This window comes from Musca domestica, unplaced genomic scaffold (genome assembly GCF_030504385.1).
Source record: "Musca domestica strain aabys unplaced genomic scaffold, Musca_domestica.polishedcontigs.V.1.1 6, whole genome shotgun sequence".
Lineage (NCBI taxonomy): Eukaryota > Metazoa > Arthropoda > Insecta > Diptera > Muscidae > Musca > Musca domestica.
This window is the reverse complement of record NW_026712363.1, coordinates 22135434-22161708: the sequence shown is the minus strand read 5'-3', so window position 1 is coordinate 22161708 and position 26275 is coordinate 22135434. Positions and strand designations below refer to the sequence as shown.

The window sequence follows — 26275 nt, the reverse complement described above, 5'->3', positions numbered from 1 at the left end:
TAATAATAATAATAATAATCATAATTATTGTAAGTATTGGATTTAGAGAGCCCTATTACTTTTACAACACACAACATACGTTTTTTACTAACTGCGATTAGTTCGCACACACAAGTACCAACATGTAAATATTAGCATTAAGTCTTTCCTTGTTAGCGTCTAAGTTGTAAATTGATCACTCAGAATAAAGAACTCGAACAGAACACAACAGTCTTTTAATTGGAACATCGGCAGCAGCACCAATAAAATATTCAACAGGTTATGGGCCCAGGAGAACTCTGAAGAGAAAAAAAATTAAATTGCCCAAAGACTAATTGAAAGTGAAATAAAGTGCCAAAAAAAATAAAATGAACATTAGAGAAACATTTTACCATTGTAAAAATCTGTGTTGTGTGTCAACATAAAGAAAAAATAATTTGAAAAACTGTGTGTCAGTTTTAAGTCGTGTGTCGACATCAAAATTAAAGAAAAATGTCTTATATCTTGAGCATAGAGAAATTGTCAGAAGACAATTATGAATCGTGGCATCTCCAGATGAAAGCCGTGCTGGTCCATCACGATCTATGGGAGGTGATCTGCGATGAAGAGGCTGCCGAAAAGACTTCTGAGTGGAAGAAGAAAGATGATAAGGCTATGGCAACAATTGTGTTAAGCATCACACCAGTGCAGTTGTCTCATATAAAAAACTGCAAAACAGCGAAAGATGCTTGGAAGAGCTTATCGGATATCCATCGACCAAAAGGGCCAATAAGAAAGGTACCATTATTTAAACAGCTACTGAATATGAAGATGACAGAGAACGAAGGCGTTCAAGAATACTTATCCCAATTCACGTCCGTCGTGGATAAGTTGGCAGAGGCAGGTATCGAGCTAGGCGAAGATCTATTGGTGATTATGATTCTCGCTAGCCTGCCAAAATCATTTGAAAATTTTGTGGTCGCTCTGGAATCTAGAGACAATTTGCCTAAGTTGAGTGCATTAAAAGTCAAATTGTCAGAAGAAAATGAAAGAAGAAAATCTTCAGTGGACAATGATGATGTAATTTCCACGAAAGCGTTTATGGCACACAAGAACCGAAATTCCAACAAAACCAACAAAAGAAATTAAAACGCAAACAGGCAAAACCCCAACAACAATGCAGGTAGCAGTCAGAATAGATCGCACACAAACAACAACGTAAAATGCTACAGTTGCGGTGGTAGAGGACATTACGCATCAAACTGTAAAAAGGCAGAGAAAAAGGGTGAGCAAGCGTACACAGTTTTGGCGTTCGTCGACAACAATTTAAATGACAACGTATGGTGTTTTGATAGCGGTGCTTCCTCACATTTATGTTGTAACCGTAACTTGTTTACAACATTTGAGGATCATCATGAAGTTATCTCCCTAGCTGACGAAAAAACAATTGAAGCAAAGGGAAGGGGGAGAGTTGTCATTAGCAAGGGCGACGTTGTGCTCAACGATGTGTTGTTTGTGCCGACCCTACAATGCAATTTCATATCCATAGGCAGAGTAGCGGTAAGACATGATGTGATTTTTGGAGAAAAATGCGCAAGAATCATGAACAAGGGAAAATAGTGTTGACTGCGAGGGGAAGGGGAAATTTGTTTTTGTACAACGAGCCCAAGAACAAATTATTTTTAGCTGATGCAACAAATGCAATGAAGTGGCATTACCGTTACGGTCATCTCAATGTGGACAGTCTGAGACAATTATCAGAAAAGCAGATGGTTAAAGGTATGAATGTGAAATTTCCAACAACAATTGATTGTACTGTGTGTATGAAAAGTAAATGTACTGGTAGGCCATTTACAAATGCAGAGACTAGGGCGTCTGAATTATTAGAAATTGTTCATACAGATATTTGCGGACCAATTAATGTATCATCGATTGGGGGAGCTCGTTACATATTGACATTTATAGATGACAAATCCCGTTATGTGTTTGTGTATTTTTTGAAAGCAAAGAGTGATGCGTTTGAGAAATTTAGGGAGTTTAAGAATCTTGCTGAAAAACAAACGGGACACAAATTGAAAATTGTTCGTTCTGATAACGGTACAGAGTTTGTGAATGCAAAGTTTAAGAATTTTATGAGGGAATATGGAATTGTTCATCAACTCGCAGTGCCTTACACACCACAGCAAAATGGGGTTGCTGAGCGCATGAACAGAACGTTAGTCGAGATGGCACGCGCTATGTTGGTTGCTTCCAATGTTGAAGAATATTTATGGGCAGAAGCAGTAAATACGGCTGTGTATTTACGCAACAGGTCACCAACAAGAGCATTGAATGGGAAAACACCTTTTGAAATGTGGTATAAGAGGAAACCAAATGTGAGTTATTTTAAGGTATTTGGTTCACTTGTAATAGCGTTAGACAAAACTCATCATCACAAGTTTAGACCAAAGGGCAAAGAATATTTATTGGTAGGCTATTCTGAAACATCAAAGGGATATCGTTTGTATGACAAAACAACGAGAAACGTAATAATAAGTCGAGATGTTTATTTTATTGAGAACACGAATGAAAAAGAAAAAGTGACTTTCGATATAGAGCCTAGAGTAGAAAAGTCAGATGTTCAGAAAATTGAAATCAGGCCACCAAGTGATGACAGTTTGAGTGAGTTTGAGTCTGCAGAAGAACAAGATGATGTATTTACGGAGGCATCAGTTGCCAAACGAGGTCAAGGTAGACCAAAAATTATTCGCACAGGACGTCCAGGTAGACCAAGAAAGGAATACAATACTTTGAATTTGATACAAGCTTCAGAGATAAAGGTACCTGAAACAGTAAAAGAAGCATTAGCTAGCGAGCATTCTCAGTGTTGGTGGGATGCTATGCAGGAGGAGTATCAAGCGTTAATTGACAATGGGACATGGGAATTAACAGATTTACCTAAGGGACAAAAAAGTGTGGGTTGTAAATGGGTATTTGCTCTCAAAAGAGGCAAAGATGGACTAATAGAAATATTTAAAGCAAGGTTAGTACCAAAGGGTTGTGCTCAAGAGTACGGTGTTAATTACACAGAAACTTTCTCTCCAGTTGTCCGTTATGAAACCATTAGAATGTTAATTGCCTTAGCAGCGCAGTATGAGTTGCATTTACATCAGATGGATGTTTCAACTGCATACCTAAATAGCGAATTGTCCGATGATGTATATATGTCCCAACCTCCATGTTTTGTAGATAAAGCTAATCCAAAGAAAGTCCTTAAGTTAAAGAAAGCGCTGTATGGTTTAAAACAGTCAGGTCGTCGTTGGAATAAAACATTAGATAGTTTTTTTCATTTACATTCATGTGTTCGATCAACTCATGTTGCTGAACACATCAAACCGTCTCGAACGCTCATGTTTGATTGTAAGTGAAGTGATTCAAACTGAGCGTTCGATTCGATCCGAAGCGAAAACGGTCATTTCATTCAGATCAAACTAAACGACTGCATCAACAAAAATCATGTAAGAAACCGAGTATGCTTGAATTTTTGCATACTCGTTGCAGCCCTCTGGTCTGTATGTCAGACGAAAAGGGAAAAACATTGATTTAATAGCTGTATATGTGGACGATTTACTTATTGCTACATCAAGTTTATCTGATATGGACAGCATCAAGAGGGAAATATCAAATAGAGTAAAAGTTGTTGATAAAGGTCAAGCCAAGAAATTCCTAAGTATTGAAATTGAAAGGAATAGCTCCACAGGTGAAATTAGTATCCATCAGAGAAGTTATATTGAAGAACTTTTAGAAGAATATGGAATGATGGAATGTAGAACTGTCTCTACCCCCTTGGAAGTGAATTATCAAGTTGCCTGTGAGAAGACAGATTGCAAGAAGGTTAATTCAGCAGAATACCAATCATTAGTAGGTTCATTAATGCATTCGGCTATTTGTACCAGACAAGATATTTTACACTCAGTGTGTAAATTATCACAAAGGAACTCCGATCCTCACTATGAACATTTATCAGCAGCAAAACGGATATTAAAGTATTTAAATAAAACGAAAAATATTAAGATTCATTTCAGTAAGCCTGAAGAACCGTTGAAATGTTTTGTTGATGCTGATTGGGGAGGAGATTCTAGTAACCGAAGGTCATATACAGGGTATACGTTTATGTTAGCCGGGGGAACATTTTCATGGGAATCCAAAAAGCAAGATACAATAGCGTTGAGTAGTACAGAAGCTGAATATATGGTTTTATCTTCTGCGTGTAAAGAAGCTGTGTACTTAAGAAGATTGCTTCATGAGATTGGGTTATATTGTCCAGACAAAATAGAAATAAATGGAGACAATTTAGCAGCAATACATTTAGTGAAAAACCCAGTGTATCACAACAGGACGAAACACATTGATATTCGTTATTATCATATAAGAGACGTGTTTGAAAATGGCTTAATAGATTTGAAATATTGTCCAAGTAATGAAAATGTAGCAGATATTCTTACGAAAAATTTAACTAAAGTTAATCATGTGAAATGTGTTACTTATTTAGGCTTACAGTAGAATAAGACATGAATTCTATAAGTATTTTGTAATGTGTTTACAATAAGTAGAATGTAAGCTAAATAAAGAATTTTATAATTTTATTTTATGTATGTGTGTTGAGGAGGAGTATTGTAAGTATTGGATTTAGAGAGCCCTATTACTAGAACAGTGTGGCTTGTTTGTTCGGGATACCGTAGTATTTTGTTGTTGCAAAATGGTCAGGCTTATCCCTTCATTGTTGTTTTTATAAAAACAGCGTTTGTTTATTAGTGGAGAACGATGGTAATGTTTACCAGGGGGTAAGGCAGGGAATACCTAGGTTTCGGAAAGAGCCACCAATCCTCATCAGTTCCCTTGTTTTTTGTCTGGGATATTCTCCCCAGAAGTTATTTTAAAAAATATAACTTCTATTCCCTGCCTTACCCCCTGGTAAACATTACCATCGTTCTCCACTAATAAACAAACGTTGTTTTTATAAAAACAACAATGAAGGGATAAGCCTGACCATTTTGCAACAACAAAATACTACGGTATCCCGACCAAACATGCCACACTGTTCTATTTGTAGACAGACAAAACCAACTTACATGGTTATGCTACTTCGTTCAGGTTGAACGAAAGCATAACAAGTGGAGAAAGATGTAAATGTTTATAAGTGCGGTTGTAAGATTTAGAAGACTTTCCAAAAGAATTTTAGTTTTATTTAATTCTTTGGTTCCTCTTCTATTGAGCTTACAATCTCGTCACTTGGGTAAAAAATGTTTTTTGTCATAGAAGTTATATTTTTTAAAATAACTTCTGGGGAGAATATCCCAGACAAAAAACAAGGGAACTGACGAGGATTGGTGGCTCTTTCCGAAACCTAGGTATTCCCTGCCTTACCCCCTGGTAAACATTACCATCGTTCTCCACTAATAAACAAACGTTGTTTTTATAAAAACAACAATGAAGGGATAAGCCTGACCATTTTGCAACAACGAGCCCTATTACTTTTACAACACACAAGTATACAAAGTATACAAATTTCCTTTGTTCAGAGACTCAACAATGAAATTTGATTTAGAATAATTCCTACTTTGACACTTACTCCGAAAATGGAAAGGGAGATTTTGGCTCGTATTGGAGACCACCTTAAGTTAACATTAAAAAAAAAACATAACTTTCCCATATAGTAGACACATTTTGAAATTATTTTTCTTACAAACTGTTGTACATACAGGGTGATATAAAAACTGCAACAAAGTAAAACGCCATAATTTTATTATTATACCCTCCACTATAGTATGGAGGGTATATTAAGCTTGTTATTCCGTTTGTAACACCTCGAAATATACATTTTAGACCCCGCAAAGTATATATATTCTTGTTCAACATAAAATTCTATGTCGATTTAGCGATGCCCGTCCGTCTATCCGTCAGTGGAAATAACTCTAGCCTCCCGATATTGGGTATTTTGATGATTTTATTGACATTATTTATTTATATTTGGTATTTGAAGTTCTTAATGGATACTACAGCCTACAGCCAGAAAATTGGCTGTGCAGGTCCACGTTTTATAACCCCCATGATACCTATATTCGGTATTTTGATGATTTTAGCTACATTATAAACAGATTTTTTTTCAAGTTTCGCATTTGAATATTGTAATAGCTTATGACAAAAGTTGCCTATGCCGGTCCATGTCGTCATGTGTCGAATGTGCTTAGCGGTATTTTAGCCCTTTCCCGGCGAAGCGCTTGCTTAAGGTGATCGACACTTTGATATTTTTTAGTGTCAACCTTGCTTTCCAAAATACTCCACACACAATAGTCCAACGGATGGGTATCTGGAGATTTTGACGGCCATTGTGCGCTGGAAATGAAGCGAGGAACCTCATTTTGTAATGTGTTTTAAAAGTCTGGTTGTCTTCAAATTACACACATCATAATGTCGGAAATAGCATCACATTTTTATTAACCCGAAATCTGGAGAGAAGACACTGAGATTTTATCTGATCAGTACCAAATTTACAGAAAAGACAGATTAAATAAAATGGGTGGAGGAGTTTTTATTGCCGTTCATAATTCCATTGCCTCAGAACGCATTTTGGTTACAGAACACCCTACGATTGAATTTGTTTGTGTTAAATTAAAGTATCTAAATTGTAATTTTATTATAACTTGTTCATATATTCCTCCAAATTCAGACATGGATACTTATCTTATGCATTCAGCCTCAATAAAAGAGGTTTCATTATATCATTCCTCCAACGCGGAAATGATTTGTCTGGGGGATTTCAATCTGCCTAATCTAGCATGGGTCCCAGGAGAAAATATTGTAGATTATGTACCAGTATCTTCTATAGAACTTTCTACTGAGATGTCATCTTTTTGGGAAATCTTATTTGAGCAATGTCTTTATCAAATAAATTCTATCTATAATGCAAAAGGTAAATTATTAGATTTAATTTTTTCTTCTTCCTTAACTTCTTCTGTGTGCAGAATCCCTCCTTTCTCAGAGCCAGAGGATATGTATCATCCTACTCTTATGGTAGCCATTGAACTTAGTAACATTCAAACAAAACATACTTCATCTCAAAATAAGTCACGTAAGTTAAACTTTGGCAAGACTAACGTTGATCTGTTGCGTTCTACATTGTCCAATATAAATTGGTGTTTTGAAGGTAATTTGGATTTTCGTATTTCAAGCTTTTATAAAATAATTAACAATGCATTAGAAACCTCAGTCCCACTTGTGAAAATGTGCTGTGATAGGGGTCCAGTTTGGTTTACCCCACAACTTAGGCGCTTACGTAACATAAAAAGCAGGTTATTTAAAAAATTTAAAAAAATCAATTCTACCATAAACCTTACTAATTATACAAAAGCTAGAAGTTTATACAACACTGAAAATTCTAAATGTTACTCTGAATACCTAGTCAAGATGAGAAACAGCCTCTATAAAAATCCTAAGAACTTTTATAAATTCGTTAATTCAAAAAGAAAAGTTCGTGAATTTCCCAGTAGTATGCGATTCAGAAGTAGAGAATCGTGTGAACCTAAGGAAATAGCAGACATGTTTGCAGATTTTTTTCAAAGTACGTATTCCAAACATTCTAATAAAGGTGTAAAATACTCTTATAGTATTAATAAACTTAATCATTTTCCTCATATTATTCTCACATCAGATGAAGTGTTGAAAGGTCTACTTTCATTGAAATGTTCTAATTCACCGGGTCCAGATGGTGTACCGTCTTTCATTTTAAAGGCATGTGCACATGAACTATATCTTCCTCTAACAAGTATTTTTAATACTTCGTTAACCCTAGGGTATTTTCCTCTTATTTGGCGTTCGAGCTTTATTATTCCATTGCATAAAGCTGACAGTAGATGTGTTATTGAAAATTATAGGGGCATTGCAAAACTAAGTGCAATTCCCAAACTTTTTGAGCGTTTGGTTACACAACGAATAACTCATTTCGTTACATCTATAGTATCACCGCACCAGCATGGTTTTGTTAAAGGAAGATCAACTTTGACAAATTTATTAGAACTGGTCTCTAATGTTCACACTGGATTCTCAAAAAATCTCCAAACTGATATTATATATACTGATTTCAGTAAAGCTTTCGATACGGTGGTGCATAATTTGTTAATATATAAACTTGACTTAATGGGTTTCTCTACAATTCTCCTAAAATGGATATCGTCTTATTTGCATGACCGTACCCAAAAGGTATCTTTTAATAATACTCTCTCTAAAAATATTACAGTATTTTCTGGTGTTCCTCAGGGTAGCCATTTAGGTCCACTACTTTTTGTACTTTATTTAAATGACCTTCCATCTATTATTCGTAATTCAAAAATATTAATGTTTGCTGACGATGTTAAACTTTTCTGCACTCTTGATTCCCACAACGAATCGCTTAATCTGCAACAGGACTTGTATTCTCTTGCTCATTGGTGTAGTGTCAATGGAATGTCATTAAATTTAAAAAAATGTAAAAAATTGTCCTTATATAGATCTCAGCATGTGAACTACAACTATTTCATTGGTTCATACAAACTGGATAATGTTGAGTCGTTTCTTGATCTTGGTGTCATATTAGATAATAAATTACGTTTTAATTTACATATTGAGTCTTGTGTTAATAAAGCAAAATCTTTACTAGGGTTTATAAAACGTTGGTCAAAGGAATTCGACGATCCTTATGTAACCAAACGCTTATTTATCAGCCTTGTTCGACCTACTTTAGAATATGGCTGCGTACTTTGGAGTCCTTTTTATAAAATATATTCAAAAAAGATAGAGTCTGTACAGGTTCAATTTCTTTTGTTTGCTCTGAGAGGTTTAGGATGGAATTCAAATGAACTTCTCCCACCTTATGAGAATCGGCTTAAACTTATCGATCTTCCTACACTAGAGAAAAGGAGATTAATGCTTAGATGTATTTTTATCATAAAACTTTTGCGTGGTCAAATTGATTCTGAGTTTTTAACTGGTGAAATTAAATTCAATATCCCCTCGCGAATTACGCGTTATTACATACCACTTAAACTAACATTAGCAAAATCGAACTATGAAATAAATAATCCTCTCCGAAGTTTATGTGATGATTATAATAAATTATACAACACGATTTCTTTGTGTGAACCCTTGCATGTCATAAAAAACTCTATCCTACGTTCCTAGTTTATAAAATAGTTGCCAGACTTAGTTTCTGTGATTTAGTATTTGTATTGTTTAGTTTTATTGTATTTTAGTTTAGATACTTTAATTATTTTAATAGTTAAACCGGCTGATGTTCTAATGTAGCCGGTTTCCCAAGTCTACTAACCCCCTATAATCCGGACTATGGAGTGTACGTGCTCCCTACGTTATGGGGAGGTGGCCCTCTCGGTCGGCAGGGGCGGGAAAGTGAGGCGTTGGGAACGATCGAAGAAAAAAAAAAAAAAAAAAAAAAAAAAAAGATGGAATGTACCTTTCCTTCTGGTACCTTCTCCACAAAGTGTCCAAATAGCTAGACTGAAGTTCATAAGACGTGAAATTAACATCCGATTCCATTCGTTCTTGGCACACCTCAATATTTTTATCAATACATGATCTATTATAAAGATGATAGAAATCGGAGCATTCCTTCTGGTACCTCCCCCACAAAGGGTCAAAGTTTCGAATAACAAAAATCCAAAAAAAAAAAATCCCGGTTCTCTTCATATTTCACACATCCCATCATTTCCTCTTACACAAGAAACCAAACGGCAGGACCTCCTATTTCAGCATTGCTCACAATATGGCAAATGAGAATCGATAGAGAATACGTGTGCTTTGCTTATACGTTTTCGTCCGAGTCCATAACTGTTCTACTTCATTGAAATTGTGTTGAATATTATATGGGATGGGTCTTGGCGAGTTAGAGCTTATATTATAATGATTACCTTTCATAATAATTAATTTTTTTTGCCTTTAAAATTTTTCTAAGAGACCTAACGAATACTTTAATTTGTCATAGATTTTAGTGTTACAGACCCTCTTTAATGTGATTTTCATTCCAGCTTTTCCGCCATGGTCCACGTACACCGGTCGATACCTATCCAAATGATCCATATATAAATGAGACATTCTTTCCATACGGCTGGGGACATTTAACTAATGTAAGTAGTTGTCATTTTATGGTTAAAACTGAGAAAATATAATATTATCTCTTTTTCATGGATAGGATGCGAAAAAGGAATTATTTAAAATTGGCAATGCATTGGCCAAGAGATACCAGCAGCTGTTGAAGCCGCACTATAAACCCGATGTAAGAAAAATTTCAAGTTCGTTCGAAATGGGACTGTCAATTTAATTTGATAACTAATATTTCTTTAGCTTATTTATGCCCAATCATCGGCCTCACCACGCACCCTGATGTCAATGGCCACTGTATTGGCTGGCATGCTGCCACCTGTAAATACTCCAATGGAATGGAATTTTAAGCTGAATTGGCAACCCATACCCATTGTTTCAATACCGGAGGAAATGGATATTGTAAGTGATTAAAGTCATTAAATTCAGGTTATGTTGAAAACGGTGAGGTAGACAGGGGGACTAAAACATAAAGTTTACAAATGACAAGTTGTGGTGAATCAGAGGTGTATATTACTACCACACACAAAGCACATTAGGGAGGCTACATTACACATCCTATTAGAATTATGGGTACCATGAATTTTTCACATTTACAGGGTGAGATAAAAAACTGCAACAAAGTCAAACGCCATAATTTTTACATTTTTTTTAAATGTTATTGAATGAAAGCAAAAAATGTCGGAAATAGCATCAAATGTTAGAATAAATTCAAATTTGTTCGAATTGGTCACCTTTGGCACGAATTATGGCCTTCAAACGGCCAATGAAACCGTCAAATCCTGTAAGAATGTTGCTCCGCGGTATTATGGCCCATTCCCGGCGAAGCGCTTGCTTGAGGTGATCCACACTTTGGTATTTTTTAGTGCCAACCTTCATTTTTTAACCATTCTTGGCTGGCGCGTGCTGAGTGCGATGGTGCTGAGTCCTGTTGGAATGTCCAAGGTCTGCGGCCAAAATGTTTGGCTTTATCAAGTCGTTTCGAACCATTTCTCCTAATTTTGCTGTTTTCTTCCTTTCACTTCTTTGACGTCGGGCTACGCTACCAATGTCACGGTAACGAGCGATGGTACGTGACAAAAAAGATATATTCACATTTAAATGCTGGAGTGCTCTATCGACAGCTACTTGTGGTTTTCCAGCCAAATATAAAGAAATCACACTATCACGCTTGAATTCCATCACGAATAACTTTTTTTCTGGAAAATTCTCACCAAAATGCTTTTGTACGCCCGTAAGCAATATAATGAGCTGTCATTGGAATAATTTTAACAGCTGTCCGACGAGTAGCTTGGAAATTACAGCAGTGTGAAATTGGTTGCAGTTTTTTCATCTCATCCTGTATATGTTTCATCGGATTTGGTGTTAAAGTCCACTCCACAACAAGGATATTTCATACCGGACATCAGATACAGCTCGAAAATACCTCCGCCAAATTTCATCGAAATCGGTTCAGATTTTTATATACCTCCGATATTAATCTTTGTCCGATTTTACGGTTATTTCCCACCATATATGTAGTATCAGCCCAAACTGGATTGATTTTTATACCCTCCAACACGGTGTTGAGGGTATATTGAATTTGTCATACCGTTTATAACACCTCGAAATAAACATTTTAGACCCCACAATTTAGTGATGTCCGTCCGTTTGTGGATATCACTTTAGCTTCCGAACGAAATGAAGTAGGTTGGTAAATTTTACTCAAATGTACATTATGTCTGCCGGACTATCGGAATTAAAAATGGGCAATGTAGGTCCACGTTTTGGTATAGCCCCCATATAACGGTACCTCCCTATTTTCGGTATTTTGGTGATTTAAGCGACATTATTCACCGGAAATGTTGCAAATTTGGTATTTGAAGTTCGTCATAAATACTAAAGCCTCTGACAGAAAATTATCTGTGCAGGTCCACGCCTTCATATAGCACCCATATAACAGCACCTCCCGATATTCGGTATTTTGATGATTTTAGCGACATTATTCACCGGAATTGTTTCATATTTGGTAGTAGAAGTTAGTAATGGATACTACAGCCTAAGACAGAAAATTGTTTGTTCAGGTCCATGTCTTCGTACAGCCCTCTGGCAAAGGTACCCCCCCGATAGTTCCCAAATTGTGACTATTCTAAAACCATAACACGTATTCAAATAAAGTTCGCATACATTTCCAATATTCCCTTTTTTTGTTACGGGAGCTCTACTAAATACACATAGTGGTGTAGCGTATCATATAGTCGGCCCTCCCGATTTTTGACCTTTCCTTACTGGTTCAAATAAAGTTTTTATACCCTACAACACTATGTGTTGGGGGTATTATAAGTTTGATTGGGCCAAAAATTATGTAACACCACGAAATATTGATTTCCCACATAGGAAAGTATATATGGATCTTCCTATCTCGCCGAGCTGAGTCGATCTAGCTATGTATGTCCGTCCGTCCGTCTGTCCGTCTGTCCATGTTAATTTGTAATCACTCTACAGGTCGCAATTATGGTCCGATCTTCACGAAATTTAAAATGGAGGTGGGGCTAGGGTCAGAATAGAACCCTATTTCTTTTGGTGATGATCGCATAATATTTAGGGGTTGAAATGGACCAAAAACTGAAAAAATTCCTGATTTTGCACTTGCTCTACAGGTCGCAATTATAGACCAATCGACGCGGAATTTCGCATGTAGCTAGAGTTTAGGGCTGGCAAGAAGCCTACCCATTTGGGTGGTCATCGGATAATATTTAGCGGGTAAAATAGACCATATCTTTTTGTTGAAAAAATTCAAAATTTTTCATTAAACCGCGAATATTTTAAATCCCGGCGAATCACAAAGCCATGACAAGGTTACTTCTGATCTTTACATTGATGTTAACATCCAACAAAACGGATATATAGAAAATATGTGTGATATATATGTTTATCAAAGAAGATATGCTTGAAAAATCTCTTATATATCGAGAACGGCTGAACTGATTTCGACATTTCTCATTAATTCAGAATGGCCTCTTGGCAGGAAAGAAAAAACGTCTGAAAAATCGCATAAAAATATCTCTCTAAAGATAAAAATATTGATTTTGTAAAATTTTCTCATATTTTTTCAATTTTGTCATATTTTTGGCATATTTTCATTTTGAATTAAACATTTGGTAATATTTCTACAGCTAACAAAACTAAGTAGTTAGGATATGAGGATATCATATACAGATCGCATTTATGGCCCGATCCTTACGAAATTTTGCATGGAGATAAGATGAGGGTCAGAATAAAAGCCTATTCTTTTTGGAGATGATCGCCATATATTTAGGGGTTGAAATGGACCAAAAATATTGGTTTCAGATCTAGGAAGACCATTTACGTGCAACATCTACCAATAAATTGGAAATGAGCAAATTAGTTTAAGTTGCTATTATTCGAAAATTAGAGAACGGAACCTGATGGTTTTCTTTTATTATTTGTCACAATATCTTGTGGAATTCTTTCGAGTATCTCGCCTATATAAACTGTATCGTTTATAACAGTGTTGTAGGGTATTCAACGGTCGGCCCCGCTCGACTGTAGCCTTTGCTTACTTGTTATGTATTTTTTGTGTTATTTAAATGACGCCTAAAATTATGCTTCATTTTAAATAAACAATTTCATTAAAATCGTGCATTAGAAATTAATATACATTTTATGAATTATTTACTTCTTTCCAGTGGTTGCGCATGAAAGTCCCATGTCCACGTTATGATCAAGCGCTTAATGAAGTTTTACAATTGCCACAAGTGAAGCTGGAAATTGACGACCATAAAAGCCTTTTTCAGGAATTATCGAAAATTACAGGCCTAAATATTACCACAGCAGCGGATATTACTTCACTTTACATAACGCTCTTGGCAGAGGTAAAAAGGCTTGAAAAAAAAAAAACAAATTTCAGTTCTTAATTTAAATTCATCCTAGCAATCTTATGGTGTGGATTTACCCTCCTGGACAGAAGATTATTATCCCGATCGTATGCAATTTATGGCAAAACAAAGTTATATCTACAATGGCTATACCACGGAAATGCAACGCCTAAAGGGTGGACCATTTTTGGAGAAAATCTTTGGACAGATGTTGGCCAAAGAAAATGGCACCCTTCTACCAGAGGAGAGAACAATGTTCGTGTATTGTGCCCACGATTGGACAATAACAAATGTTCTGTTGGCTCTCAAGGTGTGGCAAAGACAAATGCCAAGATTTTCAGCTTTAATTGCTTTTGAGTTGCATCAAAATTCGGAGACTAATGAATATTATGTGGAGGTATACGAGTATTTTATTATTTTGGGGAATCATTGTTATATTTTGTTATTTTTTTAAATATTTTGTATTTTTTTCGTTTTACAGATTTATTTCCAAAATGATCCCCAATTGGAACCACAACCCTTAACCATACCTGGCTGTAGTTTTCAGTGTCCTTTGCATAAATTATTGGAACTAACTGAAGATGTTATGCCAAGTACTCCATATGAAGAAATGTGTAAACTGAAGTAAATATAAATATATTTCATCAATTAAAAAGTGGTTAAATTATATTTTTTTATTTAAGAAGATTAGAATAAAACATGGAAACATCACATAAAAAATGTATAATTTTACAATAATTACTCTTTAATAAGGATATTTCCTATGTTTACCGATGCTACACGAAAACGGGACAGAAACCACTATTCCTTCGAATTTTTCGAAGTAGGGAACGAGATACACCCATATACAGGGTTGCCCATAATCGACGGATCCATGTTTTTTTTTTTTTTTTAAAACAAAGAAAAAAATAAAAATTTGGCGGTTGGCAATGTTAATCATTTAATTTGTTCAAAGTAGATTTGTTTACATCAATTTTTGTATATGATATCACTCAAATGGCCGCCTCTGGCGTTGATGACGTTTTGTGCCCTTTTTGCTGCATTTTCCATCGTTTTTGCCAACATTTCGGCCGGAATAGCGGCTATTTCTTCACGAATGTTGTCCTTGAGCTCTTCTACGGTCCTTGGCTTGTTAACGTAAACCTTTGACTTCAAATATCCCCACAAGAAGAAGTCAGACGGCGTCAAATCGGGCGAACGCGGTGGCCAGTCCAAATCACCACTTTTCGACATCAAACGGCCCGGAAACAAATTCTTCAGAAAATCGATTGTTATGCGACTTGTGTGCGGTGGAGCGCCGTCTTGTTGAAACCAGAACTGCCTCATACGCTTTCGACGAATAATTGGCATCACAAAATTGGTCATCGTGTCGCGATAACGCTCCTGATTGATGGTAACAGCAAGGCCATTTTCATTTTGGAAGAAAAACGGCCCACTGACCGTTTTCGCACTAATGCCGCACCAAACTGTGTCTTTTTCGCCATGAAGAGGCACTTCTTGAATCTCCTAAGGATTTTCAGTGGCGTAAAAAGGGCAATTTTGCTTATTTACGGTCACATTCAATGTGAAATGGGCTTCATCGGACATGATAATTTTGTTCCAAAATTTCTCGTCATCTTCGGCCATTTCGATGACTCTTTGGGCCCTTTCCAATCGACGAGGCTTGTCCGCAGGCAACATCTTTGCGTCAATTGAATTTTGTACGGGAACAAATGCAAATCAATGCTAATAATCCGTTGTAAAGTGGACCGAGCCATGCCCAACTGCTGAGAACGGCATTTTTGGGATGTTCTTGGGGACCTCTCAACACTGGCTCGTACGACAGCGATATTCTCGGCCGATCGCCTTAGTCGACTTTTTATGGTCTTTAGAAAGAGCCTTACCAGTCGAAAATTTTTCGTATAAACGCTTAATGGTGTTCTTAGAAGGCGCACTTCTCACATTTTTTAATGTTTTAAAAGCACGTTGAGTTTTCACAATTGACTTCTTCTGTTGAATGTAAATTTCAACTATTTCAGAGCGCTCGCGTGGCGTGTATTGGTTCATGGAAAAAATCTGTTTGGACTGACGCTTCAAACTCGGTATGTCCTTAAGCGATGTGACATCTCTGTCAAAAGTTATGGCGTTGCCAGATGGTTTGTCCCAGAAAAAATTGGTGATAATTGTGCCAGATTTAGATTTGTTGAGCTCTCATATATATCTTCCTCCCATTTCAGGTTTAATGATCGATATCAGATAATATAGAGTGAATTTTGGCAACGTGTGATATCAGATAATATAGAATGCAATTTAGCCTAGAAGCAAGTTTTGCTAAAACGGATTACTTATATTTTACCCGATTTCATTTTAAACATTCTCAAAGTTTTAATATGCTCTCCGAAGCACCATATATTTTACAGCTTTCTACAGCTTTCTTTTTTTTTCAAAGACTTCTAATACAATTTGATTTGAAATATTTTTGGATTTGACACTTTCCTTATCATATAAATTTTGTTGGGAGATTTACACTCAGTTTTACTCCGAACTCTAAATACTCTCTACGATTAGAAAGGTACTTGCTAAATGTAAGAAAAAACTCCGTTGAAAATGATATAATTTTTAATTTCCAAAATTCCGATAATCTGGTGTTACAGTTATATGGGCCTATACGAAAACGTGGACCTCTATAGAGAAAGTGGTGTATAGTACAAATTCCAAATACCGAGCTTCAAATAATTCACTTACGAAGACATCGATCTGTGCAGGATATGATTTGTTATAGCAGGTAGAACCCATTACGAACTCCAAATATTAAATTTTAATATTTACAGGGTGAGATGAAAAAACTGCAACCAAATTCAGACTGCTAAGCCACTCGTCCGACAGCTGTTAAAATTATTCCAGTGTTTGCAAGCGTACAAATGCATTTTGGTGAGAATTTTCCAGAAAAAAAATTATTCGAAATGGAATTCAAGCGTGATAGTGTGATTTCTTTATATTTGGCCGGAAAAATACTAGTGGCTATCGTTAGAGCACTCCAGCATTTAAAAGTGTCTCGTACCATCGCTCGTTATCGTGATACTGGTAGCTTAGCCCGACGTCAAGGAAGTGGGGGGAAGAAAAGAGCAAAATCAGCAGAAACGGTTCGTAAAGTAAAGAAGCGACTTTATCGAAACCCGCGCCGCAGTGGCCGAAAATGGCTCGTGAGGTGAATATATCGCAATATTCCATTCGGCAAATATTGAAAAATTAGCTCGGGGTAAAGCCATTGAAATGCAAGAACTTACAAATTTCCTTATACCAATCCGTTGGACTATTGTGTCTGGAGTATTTTAGAAAGCAAGGTGAGCCCTAAAATATATGAAAGTGTCGATCGCCTCAAGCAAGCGCTTTGCCGGGAATGGACCAAAATATTCAAAAATTTGATGCTATGTCCGATATGTTTTGTTTTCATTTAATAAAATTAAAAAAAATGTAAAAATCATGGCGTTTGACTTTGTTGCAGTTTTTATACCCTCCACCAAAAAAAGTATGGAGGGTATATTAAGTTCGTCATTCCGTTTGTAACTCATCGAAATAATCATTTTAGACCCAACAAAGTATATATATTCTTGATCAGCGTAAAATTCTAAGACGATTTAGCGTCCGTCCGTCCGCCCGTCCGTATGTCCATCTGTTGTAATCACGCTACAGTCTAAACGAATTAAGATAGGAAGCTAAAATTTTGCACAGATCTCTCTTTTGTCTGCAGGCAGGTCAAGTTCGAAGATGGGGTATATCGGTCCACGATATCGTATAGCCCCCATATAACGGTACCCCGATATTCGGTATTTTGATGATGTTAGCCACATTTTTCAATGGAATTGTCTGAAATTCCACAAAAGGAGTTTCTTGTGGGCATTTTACCCCCTCAAAAAGAATTGTCTATATAGGTCCCCGATATCGTATATCCCCCATATAACTATACCCCCCGATATTCGGTATTTTGATGATGTTAGCCACACTTTTCAATGGAATTGTCTTAAAATCCACACAAGTAGTTCCTTGTGAGTACTTCACCCCCTAAGAGAGAATTGTCTATACTGGTCCACAATATTGCATATCCCCCCGATATTCGGTATTTTTATGATTTTACCCACATTTGTTATCGGAATTGTCTGAAAATCCACACAAGGAGTTCCTCGTGGGTACTTTATACCTCGACAGAGAATTAGCTATATAGGTACACGATATCGTATAGCCCTTATATAACGGTACCCCCGATATTCGGTATTTTGATGTTTTTAGCCATATTTTTTAACGGAATGGTCACAAGGGGTTCTTTGTACACAAGGGGTTTACCCCCCGACACAAGGGGTTTACCCCCCGACAGAGAATTTTCTATATAGGTTAACGATAACGTATAGCCCCCATATAACGGTACCCCGCGATATTCGGTATTTTGATGATTTTAGCCACATTTTCCAATCGTATTGTCTGAAAATCCTGAAACGGAATTTTCTATATATATATCGGCACCTTCCGATATTAGGTATTTTAAAGATTTTAACAGAATTTTCAATGGATTTTATTATTTTAAATAATTTCTCATTCGTTCCAAATGGTGGAGGGTATTCAAAGTTCGGCCCGGCCGAACTTACTGCTTTTTTACTTGTTTTATTTCACCCTGGGAGCTTATACAAATCTTAACCGTTCTCGATAAAATTTTGCAAATGTTTTCCTGAGCTGTATTTGATATATTTCTCCGAATATCGTTGGTGCGAAGTGCATTTTATGGCAGTGGAGGAGAAATGTAACAAACCGGATGAACAATATATATGTGAGCTATATCTATACCTGTACCGATTTCCACCAAATTGGACTAGGCTCAATGTATATGCTCCAAATTTCTCCCTATTTGGGCTAAAGTTATACATTTGGTGCACAATAAAAGGCAAATCGGACGATGATATATATGGGAGCTATATCTAAATTTTGACAGATTATCTCCATTTCCAATAGAGTTCGTCCTTACAACCTCTACTTTTTTACAAAATTACATCGTCAAACGGACGCGCATTCCTAAATTAAGTTTGATTCTATGAAGATGCTTAAAAGTAGCTATGGGCCAATATCGCTTCCTTCTCCATATTACAAACAAATGCACAAGGACATAATGCCCCTACCACTATGTGTGGTGTAGGTTATAAACAGCTGGTTCACATTATTAATGGGTTACAATTTGAAATTTTTAAAAAATTCGAATCAAACTGCAAGTGATTCCTATTGGAAAATTGTAAAGCTTCCTACTAAATGAGCTTCCTACTAAAGTGACCGAAAACGACATTTCCTTCTGGAGAGTCAATTGACAGATATCTCATATTCCTTACCCTAATGCGCATTAATGTACATACATATGTATTGCGATTGTCATTTCAAATTAATTTTATTATAATTGCACCTCAATTATAATAATCACCCTTTATTGTCGATGTCACATTTCGTAATGTTACGTGTGATTTTCGAATCAAAATGTCATAACAACAATAACAAAAAAAGAACGACGCGTGGCCTACCGTAACAAATGATCGGTTGCTTCACTTTAATGAGAGAATGCTAATAATGCGAGACCCCATATCAACACATTATGATGCATGCATAATGCTTGTTCTCTGCGCCCAGACGCTTAACTATTTGACACAGCACTGCATTGTCTGCCTAGTTAATAAAAAGAACAGCTATTTTTTGTACGTATTTTTTGCTTTATTTTTTTTTTTCGCTTCAAGCTTTGTAAATAAAACCAGTGCCTCAATTTCAGAACTTAGTCAGAAATTTGAGAGTAAGAAGGAGAGAGAGAGCGAGAGATGGTGAGAAATTGAGTAACAATCTGTGTGTAAGAATTAATTGTTCTCCAAACTTTTAATCGGGGGAAGTAAACGCAAGCAGCATACATCAAATTTTCATGCATGTACAAATTAAAAATGTCTCTTGTTTTTGGAAATGTTCTCTGGGGATAAAATGGCCAAAGACAGCTTTTTTCCTGATTTTATAGCCGCTCTACAGGTCACAATTATAGACCTATCGACTCGGAATTTTGCATGGGGTGAGAGTATAGAACAGGACAGAAGTCTACCATTTTGGATGGTCATCAAATATGGGAAAATACGGAATCAAATGTGGGAAAATACGGAAAATTTCCATTCAAACGAGAAGAGAGCATTTCTGACTTTTAAATTTATACTGATTTCACTGACGTATATAGTCAGATATCGGATATATAGCAACCTTCAAACAATACCAATCTGAATGTTATGTCATCTGTCTGTCCACCTAAACAAGTTTACGGCTACGAATAGTCCCTATAAATAGTGTCCCAACTAGGACTTTATTTTATACCCTCCACTTTGGAAAGGAGGGTATATTAACTTTATCATTCCGTTTGTTACATCCCTAAATATTCGTCGTAGACCCCATAAAGTATATATATTCATAATCAGCATAAAATTTTAAGTCGATTTAACGATTTCCGTCTGTCTGTCTGTCTGTTGAAACCACGATACAGCCCACATTATTTGACGTAGAGCGTCAAAATTTAGCACAAAATTTTGTATTGTGTCTAGGATGGTTGGTATTGAAAATGAGATATATCGATCCACGTTTGGGTATAGTCCCGATATTCGGTATTGTGATGATTTTAGCCAAATTTTTCACGGATTTGTCTGAAAATTGGTATTTGTGGGTCATAATGGGTTCTAGTTCCTTTGGCGAAATATTGTATGTATGGGTCCACGTTTTGGTATAGCCCCGATATAACGGTACCTCCAGATTTTTGGTATTTTAAGGATTTTTGCAACATTTCATTCACGGATTTGTCTAAAAATTGGTATTTGTTGGTAATAAAGGATTCTAGATTCGGTGGCGGAACTTTGTAAGTATAGGTTAACGTTTTTGTATAGCTCCATATAGCAGTGCCTTCCGATATTCGATATTTTGATGATTTTTACCACATTTTCCCACGAATGTGTCTAAAAATTAGTATTTGTGGGTCATAATGGTTTCTAATGTTTCCTTTACACTAAGGTATAGGGAATTAAAAGTTCGGCCTGGCTGCACTCAATGTTTTTTTTACTTGTTATACCTCTCACTATACGTGGTATGGGGGTATTCTAATTTCGTCATTTCGCATAAAGATAGGAAGCTAAAATTTTGCACAGATCTGTCTTTTTTCTGCAGGCAAGTGAAGTTCGAAGGTGGGCTGAATCGGTCCATGATATCGTATAGCCCCAAAATAACGGTAACCCCTCGATATTCGGAATTTTGCTGATTGTAAACAAATTTTTCGGTGAATTTATTTGAAAATCCACAAAAGGAGTTCCTTCTGAGAATTAATGGAATTGTTTAAAAATCCACACTAGAAGATCTTTCTAAGCACTTTACCCCCCGGGAAGAGAAATAACTGACCACATACAACGGTACCCCCAGATATTCGATATTTGGATGATTTTAGGGACATTATTCACCGGAATTGTTTCAAATTTCGTATTTAGAATTCGTAATGGCTACTACAGCCTATGACAAAAAAGTTCGTATGCAGGCCCACGTCTTCGTATATCCTCCATATAACGGTACCTCCCGATATTCGGTATTTTGGTGATTTAAGCGACATTAATCAAATTTGATATTTGAAGTTGGTAATGGATACTACAGCCTTCGACTGGAAATTGTCTGTGCAGGTCCATGCTTTCCTACAGCCCCATCTCCCGATATTCGGTATTTTGATGATTTTAGCGACATTATTCACCTGAATTGTTTCGAATTTGGTATTTGAAGTTCGTAATGGATAGTACAACCTATGACAGAATATTGTTCCTGCAGGTTCACGTCTTCGTGTAGCCCCTATATAACGGCATCTCCCAATATTCGGTATTTTGTTGATTTAAGCGACATTATTCATCGGAATTGTTTCAAATTTGGTATTTGAAGTTTGTAACGGATATTAGAGCCTATCACAAAAAATTGTCTATGCAGGTCCACGTCTTCCTATAGCCCCCATATAACGGCACCGTCCGATATTCCGTATATTGATGATTTTAGCGACATTATTCACCGAAATTGTTACAAATTTGGTATTTGAAGTTCGTAATGGATACTAAAGCCAATGAAAGAAAATTTTATGTGTAGGTCCACGTCTTCCTATAGCCCTACCTTCTGATATTCGCTATTTTGATGATTCTAGCTACATTATTCGCCGGAATTGTTTCAAATTTGGTGTTTCAAGTTCGTAATGGATATTTCACCGAATTTTTGTATTCAAGTTTCGCATTTGAATATTGTAATGATTTATGACAAAAGTCGTCTTACCCTAATATAACGGCTACATTTGGTAATTTTAAGATTTTAACAGAATTTTTAACGGATTTTATTATTTTTTTTTTTTTTTTGAAAATTTCCAAAATCGTTCCAAATGGTGGAGGGTTTTCAAGGATCGGCCCGGCCGAACTTACAGCTTTCTGTTATTTTATTCTTTTACAGCCAATTCTATTTATTTTCGAATCATTATTTCAAAATAATAAAAATCGTTCAAAACCAAACTCCACTTCGTGGCATACCTTCCCCCTGCACACACCTAGCACGGTAATGAGTGAATTAAATGTGTGCCTTTTTATCAGAGTCAAGCGGTCTTTTTATCATATCTCACTGTGAAGAATTCAACGAATTGTCAGAGATTAATATGAGCGACAATAAAAAACAAACCTCCACTGATCTACTACAGTCTAGTCACAGTTGTTGGTGGAACGAAGTGGATAACGTTTTTTTTTGATATGAAGTGCCAAAATAAATGTGAACTAAAATAATCGCTAAACGATAAAACAAAAACGAAAAAAGAAACAACAAAAACAAACAAATGAATAAATAAACAAAACGTAAATCGTAATTCGACAACAATTAAGACCTTGTTAGAAAAGACAAAAAAGATATGATAATTTATACAGTTTTCAAATACCAAATTTAATTGTTAAATTGTAGGTATTAAGGTGAAATCTGCTAAAGCTAATATGTGAAAGGCTAATAGAGTCATCAGAAGTGTTGGATTATTTTGTATACATATTATAAAATTGAGGGATTTTTTGTCCCGAAGAGATAATAACACCCTGGAATTAAGTCCATACATCCATGTGGGTCGTTCAATGAGAGCTTGAAATCAAGACGACAAAAATACATTTGAGATAAATGGGGGCCATACTAAAATGTCAGCTGATCTTCGTGAAGTATTACATGGTGTAGGTTTTTTATTAAGCAGTCATCAGTTTCGGTCAACACATTAACAAACAAATGAAATTAGAAAATCGAATCCACTTCTTTAATGACAAAACTTAAAAAATGTCTAGGTCTTGAAACTCGATCTAGACATGAATTAACAAAAATAATATTCATTAAGGCACTCACAAAAAGGAAATGGAGTATCCGACTGCTTTTGACTTGGCACATCGTAATATTTCGAATATATCGAAGTAAGATTGAATTGTGGAAAATATCGGTCTGTTCCGTCGGGTATCTCCCCCACAGGGGTCAAATTGTTGAATAAACATAACTCTTATTAAATGAATCACAGATAAATTTCTTAACTCGAGTTTTTCAACTTTTAATACCGGATATAAATTAAATCCGATCTCTGGTTTAGAGAAATATTTACATATACCATGTTTACCAGTCTTAACGCCAGAATTTGCGTTAGTAAAAAATATCGGAATGTGTTTAAGGAGAATCTGATGTTTTTTTTCGCATTTTATGACCGTTTTGTCATTCTAAATTGTGATCCATTGTGGGGCAGGTACCAGAATGAGGTAAGTGATATATCACACCTCAACAGCAGATCTTGTATTAACAGAAAAATTTGGAATGTGCTTAGTTTGAAAGAAATCGGATGCTCATTTCGCATCTTATGAGCTTCACAGTTATTTAAAAATTTGACCCGTTGTGTGGGGGGTACCAGATGTGGTGGTCCGTACTATCCATTATTCATAACAGCTCTTGCACTGGTAAAAATATTGAGTTCTGCTAAATTTGAAGACAACCGGAGCTTTATTTTGCATTTTAAAACAGTTATAAATATTAAAAGTTTTGACCCCTTTATGGGGGAGGTACCTGAAGGAGTGAGCCGATATATCCCATCTTCACACCAGCTCGGAATTGTCTAAAAATTGGTATTTGTAGGTCATAAAGGGTTCTAGCTCCTTTGGTGGAACATACTATGCATAGGTCGACGTTTTCGTGTAGCCCCAACATAACGGTACCTCCCGATATTCGGTATTTGGGTGATTTTTGCCATATTTTTCACGAAATCGTTTAATGTTTGGTATTTGTAGCTCATAATGGGTTCAGTGGGAAATCATTAAACATTTCGGCCTTGCCGAACTTATTTTTTTTTTTTTTTTTACTTGTTACACCCTACACCACAAGGTAGTCAGGGTATTATGTCTTTGTGCATTTGTTTGTAATAGTTCCTTTAATTATCGACATACAATAACATTTTGAGTCGATATATGCATGTCCGTCCGTCTGTCTGTCTGTCCATGTATTTTTGTAAACAAAATACAGGTCGAAATTATTGCCCGATCCAGCTGAAATGTTGCACAAGCAATTTATTTGACGAACCCTATTGATATTGGAGATAATCCGTCAAAATTAAGGTAAAGCTCCCATATTTATTTTCGTCCATATTTGCTTTTTATTGGGCACCAAATGTATAATATCTGCCCAAATATTACGGAATTTTGGACCAAATTAGGCCTGGAAATACTCGTATGTATGCCAAATATGATCGAAATCGTTTCAGATATAGCTACAGCTTCCATATACAGGGTGAGATAAAAAACTGCAACCAACTACAGACTGCTGTCATTTCTAAACCAATCGCCCGACAGCTGTTAAAATTATTCCAGTGATAGTTCATTATATTATTTACAAGCGTTTAAAAGCATTTTGGTGAGAATTTTCCAGAAAAAAGGTATTCGTAAAAAGCTAAGGAGTTGCTTCGCTTGGACGAAAGTGGTGAACTGCCGAATTTGGTTTTCTCCGATGAGAAAACATTCGTTGTCCAGCAGTTTGTAAACAAACAAAATTATGGTGTTTACTTGCCAAAGAGGTCAGCTGAAAATGTGCACCTTCAGTTGACCACCAGAACTCAAGCGCCGACCGTGGTGATGGTATGGGCCGCCATAACAGCCGATGGTCGCTTTCCGCTCGTACTAATCGACCGTGGCATCAGAATAAACGCCGAATATTATCGCGAAAATATTCTGGAGGGTGTATTAAAGCCTTGGCCACGCAAACATTTTGGCCGCAGACCTTGGACATTCCAAGAGGACTCAGCACCATCGCACTCAGCACTTGCCACCCAAGATGGTTACAAAATGAGGCCACCAAAATTTCCGGATACCAATCCGTTGGACTATTGTGTTTGGAGTATTTTGGAAAGCAAGGTTGGCACTAAAAAATACCAAAGTGTTGATCACCTCAAGCAAGCGCTTCGCCGAAAATGGGCCAAAATACAGAAGAGCAACATTCGGACAGCGTGTGACGTTTTCATTGGCCGTTTGAAGGCCATAATTTTTCATGTGATATCTTGTACCAAATATCATTGTTGTGAAGTGCTTATTACGCATGTACCTCACCAAACACCAAATCGAATGAAACTTATATATGGGAGCTATAGCTATATTGGAACCGGTTTAGAGCAAATTTGATGTAGTGGTTTCTAGGATGAATTCAGTCGTAATTGCTAATATATAGTAATCATTTGGTGCACAATAAACATGATATCGGATAAAGATATGTATGGGAGCTATATCGTAATCTGAACCGACTTTGATAAAATTTGACAGAGTTATTTTCGAGAAGTATCTGATGTCCGGTACCAAATATCATTCTTGTGGAGAGCATATTACGCATGTGAGGTTTTTAAAACCCCAAATCGGATGAAATATATATATGGGAGCTAAAGCTATATCTGAACCGAAATTTCATCAAATTTCAAATTTCATGTACATGCTTCTAGACTAAATTCGGTGGGATGTACCAAAATTCAGGTCATTTGGACTTATGTTGGTCATTTGGTGCACAATTAACCCGAAATCGGTTGAAGATATATATGGGAGCTATATCTAAATCTGATGCGATTATCACCAATTTCAATAGGCTACGTCCTTGGGCCAGGCAAACATTGTTTGAAAATTTTCAGCTTAATCGGATAAAAAATGCGACCTGCATTTTGTTCAAAAAAAAAAAAAAAAAACATTGATAGACGACGGACGGACAGACAGACAGACGGACTAACATGCATAAGTCATGCA

The 26275-nt window shown here is 36.2% G+C and overlaps 2 protein-coding genes across 3 annotated transcripts in view; both read left to right on the top strand.

Annotated features, from left to right (window-relative positions):
• The first annotated feature begins 20 nt into the window (after positions 1 to 20).
• Positions 21 to 14592, top strand: LOC101895050 (venom acid phosphatase Acph-1). The gene is made up of 7 exons (XM_059129283.1): positions 21 to 756; positions 10014 to 10112; positions 10178 to 10261; positions 10330 to 10488; positions 13776 to 13961; positions 14020 to 14361; positions 14446 to 14592. Exons 1-7 carry the CDS (start codon positions 472 to 474, stop codon positions 14590 to 14592), a joined length of 1302 nt encoding a protein of 433 aa, XP_058985266.1. The 5' UTR covers positions 21 to 471.
• An 8033-nt stretch (positions 14593 to 22625) lies between these two features.
• The window catches only part of LOC101894784 (prostatic acid phosphatase), a 32584-nt gene continuing 28934 nt past the window's right edge, over positions 22626 to 26275 (top strand). Inside the window, exon 1 of one of the 2 annotated variants that reach the window (XM_059129319.1) lies at positions 22626 to 22853. The gene's annotated coding sequence lies outside the window, so the exon portion shown is untranslated. Of the gene's footprint in view, positions 22946 to 26275 lie in introns of both variants that reach the window. The other variant, XM_020039484.2, reaches the window with a different exon arrangement.